Source organism: Callospermophilus lateralis, chromosome 12 (assembly GCF_048772815.1).
Source record: "Callospermophilus lateralis isolate mCalLat2 chromosome 12, mCalLat2.hap1, whole genome shotgun sequence".
Classification (NCBI taxonomy): domain Eukaryota; kingdom Metazoa; phylum Chordata; class Mammalia; order Rodentia; family Sciuridae; genus Callospermophilus; species Callospermophilus lateralis.
In genome coordinates this window covers 30,861,177-30,867,290 of record NC_135316.1, presented here as the reverse complement: position 1 = coordinate 30,867,290, position 6,114 = coordinate 30,861,177, and the positions used below count along the sequence as shown (strand labels likewise).

The following is a 6,114-nucleotide window of genomic DNA, read 5'->3' as shown; positions in this document are numbered from 1 at the left end:
CTCCTGAGGGCGCACCAGCGAGGGGGAGAGGGAAAGCCGGACGGAGGCTGCCTGGCGCCCGGGGAATCGCGCTACAATCGAGGAGCCAGGATCAGCAGTTCGCTTGGACCCGCGCCCAGCAGCAGCCGCGGCGGCCGCCAGCCGGGCAGACCCTCGGGGTTGTAGCGGGAGGTACGCCGGGCCCTCTCCGGTGTCCTGGATACTCCCGGGGCGGCATGCGTTGGGAGGATTGACCGGTAAGGGGAGCGTGGGAGCCGCAACGCCGAGGACTGCCCCGGCGGCGTGGCCGCAGCCATGTGGACGGAGTTCGGAGCTGCGGAGACTGAGCGCTGCCGGCCGCTACACTTGCTGCTCGGAACCCTGCGCGCGCTGCCCGCTTTCTTTGCGGTTTCTGGCTGCCCGCGAGGTGAATAAAGAAGGGGAGACGCACCCCAGTCGCGTACGGGACTCCCACGCTTAAACCCCGGGGCAGTGACCTGGCTTCAGATCTGCAGCGGAGTGCCCAGCAGTCGTCGGCTCCAGTGAGCGTCCCCTCGGGGATGCACGGGGAGGGTCTGGTTGCGGGTGAAGCCTCCAGGATTGAGGGACAGCAGCCCCGGACGCCCTCTGACTCTGCACCTCGAGAATTCCCAAACAGCTAGTGCCTTTGGGACGGCAAGTCCTGGAAGGGACCTGGTCTCCCAGCTTTTGAAGGGAATGACTTAGGAGCCCTAGCCTTACAGCCTGGCGTCAACAGCTCCCGAGGTCGCGGCAGAGGGGAGTGGCTTTTGTGGAAAACTCCGCGAAGCGATAGTCAGCGAAGAGTCCCGGTATTCACGGGGCACAATTCTCCGAGAATACTCTGTGTTCTCCGGAGATTCTTCGCCTGCGCCCAGGGTGGTGCCATGTGGGGCGGACGCCACTCATCCGCCGCCTCCTCCCTGAACACCGCTTCCCTCTTGCAGCTGCTGCTGGCTGCGCTGCTGGCGGCGGGGGCGCGGGCCAGCGGCGAGTACTGCCACGGCTGGCTGGACGCGCAGGGCGTCTGGCGGATAGGCTTCCAGTGCCCCGAGCGTTTCGACGCCGGCGATGCCACCATCTGCTGTGGCAGCTGCGCGTTGCGCTACTGCTGCTCTAGCGCCGAGGCGCGTCTGGACCAGGGCGGCTGTGACAACGACCGCCAGCAGGGCGCGGGTGAGCCTGGTCGGGCGGACAAAGACAGCCCCGACGGCTCGGCAGGTAGGGCTACCTGGGGCCCAGTGCGAAAGGGGAGAGCAGTTGGACTTGCATGGAGGGCACTGAACTGAGAACGTGGAGAAGGAGAAGGAGTTAGGAGCACTGAGATTTCAGGAAAGGGATTAGGACCAGGAGGTGGAGCCTACATTCTTTCCCATCCATTAATTTGTGCGAAGTAGGGCACCAATTCGTTGCCCTTGGCCTCAGTTTCCCCATAGGTCCGCTAAGGGATGGCAAGGCTTAGATTTTCCGAAACAAATCACACACCTACCGCATTGTGGCCACACACAGCTCCCAGATTTCTTCTGTCCAGGGTCCTCTGCCCCTCCCATGTGACCTGTCTGCGTAGGACTTAATATCTTGGGGATACACAAGGACATGGTGAGCACTTCCTTGAAGGCTTCTCCGAAGGAAGGAAGTTCCTGGGGTTTTTGGAGTGGGTGATGTACACTTTACCAGACCTCAGGGAATTCAAACCGTCTGCACCTCTCTCCTCTGCCCTGGCCGGGCCTCTCCTTACCACATGGACTTGGTAGGTGTGACATTGCTCTTTGTGTCTTAAATTTTTTTTTTTAAATTATGTATATAAAATTATATATATGATCATAAATACATACAGTCACACACATATACACACATGCACCCATATATGTGTATATGTACAAACATACAAACACGTGTGTGTATAGATTTTTTTAATTGCCAAAGCCAGATTTGGAAAATAAACAAACCTACAAAAGAATTTGATAGGTTACATTTCCTCCACTCTTTGGAAGCCTTCCCAGACTGCCTCCCTGGAAAGTCTGCACTTATTTATTTGCAAGAGAAAGAGTGTGTAGTTTGGGATTAGAGAGGGGTAGAGTCAAATGGCAAGCATGTCTCAGAGATGGTGTCTAATTTTTCTGTAGTTGTATTAATTAACTGACTTTATACCAGCACCCAGGGGTAGAACTGCCTGGACATTGACACCAAGTAGGGTCTGTGTTGACCTGGTAAGAGACAGCTCTTTTCAGTGTCATTCTCTGTAATGAAGCATTTCATTATCATACTACTCCTTGATGCTCTGCCTTGAATCTGAAGAGAGGAGAACTGAAGGTAATTCTAGAAAAGGTGCCATCTTAAAATGCAAGTCCAGCCTTGCAAAGTGTGTGGCCTCAGAATAAAGCCTGGAAAAATGAGCCAAAGCCCAAACTGCTACAAAAAGGTGTCTGTTAAGTTGGGCCCATTAACGATCTCTAAAAGTTGGGATGGCTTTGGACAGATCAGCAGGCATCACACTAGTCCTGATGCTTGTGTTGTGCATGGGTGCCTTCTTCATTCCTCTTTTAAATCTATTTCCTTAAATCCTGTTTCTTTCACGTAGCCTCAGCAGTGAGGAAGGACGACCTGCCTAATTAAGCCTGTGGGGGGTGGGGGGAGTGGGGCTTATAGTAGCCCTGCATTCTTTACCCCTGTGTAATTATTTACACTTCCAATTAAAAATCCTGGAAAGAGAACAGTTATTTCTCCCCAAAACTCATTATGTAGACGAGACTGGTTTGAGCTAGTTTTTGCTCTAGTGTTGGTGGTAAATTATTATTTTTCTCTTTTACTATTTTTTGTTTACCTCTTGATAACATATTTGGGACTGGTGTCTTAATGTAGAGAATGAAATGTTTATAGTATGTGTAGGAAAAAGTTGGGCATCCACTGCTCTAGCCCTTCATAGTTAGCCTGCAGTGATAGTGTAATCAGAGTAGTACTGCTTCCTTGGGCCGGCTGTGCTGCACACTGTAGCAATACTCTGCCTGCCAGAATGGACACTATATATAGAACTGGCTCTGCTCAGCAGTGAAATTCAGGGAGATCTTTCATTGTCCGCCTTTGGCTAAATTACTCAAAAGTAGGTTTTACTTATAAGGTATTATTTCTCAATGATTCCAGGTGATGCTGGATTCTAAAAACACCGATTCCAGGAATACAACAGTCAAAGGAGCATAATTAAAAAGCCCACTGCACTAAGGGACAGTCAAAGGGTATTTGCAGATCTGACCTCAGAGGTATGGGCTTCTTCCTAAAATGCTGCCCATCTGATCTTGTGCTGGCACTGGTTTGCCAAGGCAAGATCCAGTGTATTTTTCAATCAAATAGGGAGGTCTGGGGGATGCAGCTAGAGGTAGAATGCTTGCTTAGCATGCTCAAGGCCCTGGGTTCTGTCCCTAGTACCTCCAAAAAAAAAAAAAAAAAGAAGAAGAAGAAAAAAAAAAAGAAGAAGAAGAAGCCAGGGAGATGGGACAGGAACATATCAAAAACATACCAGGTTCTAAAGCATGGAGCGGAATTCTACGGAAGTGCTCAGATTTCTTCTGCAGGTTTCCCCTTCCTGTTTCTGCCCCCACAGCCTACTTTCTAAAGTGTCATCTCTGTGACTCCCAAAAGACTTCTTTTTTTTTTTTTTTAAAGAAAATAATTTAAAAAATGGAATTCGCTACTGGTTTTAGTAAAGTGTTTTTTTTTTTAATCTTATGGTTTTATTTTTCAAGAATATAACCTAAATAAATGCTAAGTATGATAAATACCATGTTTCTCCTCTACAGACTTTGCATACAACCTTGGGTACAACTGAACCTCTAGGCATCCTCCCTGCACCCTCATCCTTCCTGCATGCCTTCTTGGCCCCTGGTGGGCAACTCCTTTGTAGAACAAATGGATTTTTGTTCCTGATATTTGTTCTCAGTATACTTTTCCTTCTACATCACAGTTTCATCACTAGATGCCCCACACTGGGCAGGATGCCTCACCCAAGGACCCATCCCTTCAACAGACAGGAGTGTGTAGAAGTTTCTGCTATTTTTGACTGACACATAGTCATTGTACATATTTATAGGGCACAAGGTGATGTTTCATTCATGTAAAAATTGGGTAATGATCAATTCAGGGTAATTAGCACCGTAAATTTACATCATTTCTTTATGATGAATTCATTCAGAATTGCCCTCTTCTAGCAGTTTTGGGATATAAAGTGCATTGTTTTTAAATTGTACTCACCCTACATAGCTCACCAGAGCTCATTCCTCCTATCTGAATACAAACTTGTATCCATTGATCAGTCTTTCCATCCCCCGGACCCTTCCTGCTACTCTCCCTAGTCTCTGGAAACTACTATTCTACTTTCAATTTCTGTGAGATGAACTTTTTTAGATTTGTGGAGACGTTTAAACCCTTCCTTGATTTCTCATGCATTATACTCTTTTTTGGAAATAATAGTGGCTCAGAGTCTGACCTAAATTGTTATTTATCTACTTATAGAAAAAGAACTTGCTTAAAAAAAAATGGCAAAAGACATTTTCAAGGAATGTAAGAATATTTCCTGGAAAAAAAAAGAAAGACTTAAGAATGAATTATTTGGTACATCCTGCTAAATCTGCTAGGGCAGATTTAAACTTAGGTAGTTCCATTATTATAGGAAGATTAGAATCCTAGCAATTTTAATACTTTAAGCCCATGTTTTGCCATCTTGGGTATGTCTCAATCATTATAATTGATGACTTTAACTGTAAATATTAACAGTTTCCTTTCTGAGAGTCAATCTAGCTAGCATGTCCATAGGGTCCTGGCACCTCTCCTCGATACTTGGTAAAAGATGGTATATCTTATGTACTGCTAACATGTGCACTAACCAGTCCAGGTTAGGTCCTTTGATTCTGGATATCAGTGTTGCTTATTTATCGTTGCCTCCACCAGTCACCCATTTTAACTGCATTCTTATAGTAAATCATAATGTTTCTGTCCTTTTCTCCAGTGCCCATCTATGTGCCATTCCTGATCGTTGGCTCTGTGTTTGTGGCCTTTATCATCTTGGGGTCCCTTGTGGCAGCCTGTTGCTGCAGATGTCTCCGGCCGAAGCAGGAGCCCCAGCAGAGCAGAGCCCCGGGGGCCAACCGCTTGATGGAGACCATCCCCATGATTCCCAGCGCCAGTACTTCCCGGGGGTCATCCTCCCGCCAGTCCAGCACAGCTGCCAGTTCCAGCTCCAGTGCCAACTCAGGGGCCCGGGCACCCCCAACAAGGTCACAGACCAACTGTTGCTTGCCTGAGGGCACTATGAACAATGTGTATGTTAACATGCCCACAAATTTCTCCGTGCTGAACTGTCAGCAGGCAACCCAAATTGTGCCACATCAAGGGCAGTATCTACATCCCCCATATGTGGGGTACACAGTGCAACATGACTCTGTGCCCATGACACCCGTGCCCCCTTTCATGGATGGCCTACAGCCTGGCTACAGGCAGATTCAGTCCTCCTTCCCCCACACTAGCAGTGAACAGAAGATGTACCCTGCGGTGACTGTATAACTCCCAAGTCACCCACTGGATTCCTTTATAAGGCTGAGAAAAACTGGGAAGGATTCTCCAGATGGAAGCCTGTGCATGTCAATGGTATTTATGGCACAGTTGTTTTGTGTGGCTTCATGTGCCCCCAAACTGTAGGAAATGTCTCTGAATTAGCGTTCCTGGATGTGTTTCATCCCAGTGTATGGATGGATTCATGATGGACAAATAACATCCACTGGAGCCGCCACCTGTGTTGTTGATGTGACAGATGCTTGAGCCCTTAAGTGCCCTTGAGGTGTGGTATCAGAAGAATTTTGTACACTGATGAATTAAGGGATTTATTATGTCATCATTATTATTTCTTTTTGTGGTTGGGTTTTAACTATACAAGAACAGAATACTTACCTCCCTTTTACCTGGGCCATTTTATTTTTTTTTTTACAAGCATCTAAGGTGAAGGGAAGACATGAATAACACAGTTACTATAAAAAGAAACCAGTTTGAACTCTATGAGATTAGTCATCAATCTCACTATCCCATAGGCACATCTTATTTCATTGTAAAAAGATATATATATATTGTCTA

General features: G+C 47.2%; 1 protein-coding gene across 1 annotated transcript; it reads left to right on the top strand.

Moving 5' to 3' along the window:
• The first annotated feature begins 578 nt into the window (after positions 1-578).
• Shisa2 (shisa family member 2) lies at positions 579-5,570 on the top strand. The gene is made up of 2 exons (XM_076872522.1): positions 579-1,218; positions 4,997-5,570. Exons 1-2 carry the CDS (start codon positions 885-887, stop codon positions 5,548-5,550), a joined length of 888 nt encoding a protein of 295 aa, XP_076728637.1. The 5' UTR covers positions 579-884; the 3' UTR covers positions 5,551-5,570.
• Positions 5,571-6,114: the final 544 nt, after the last annotated feature.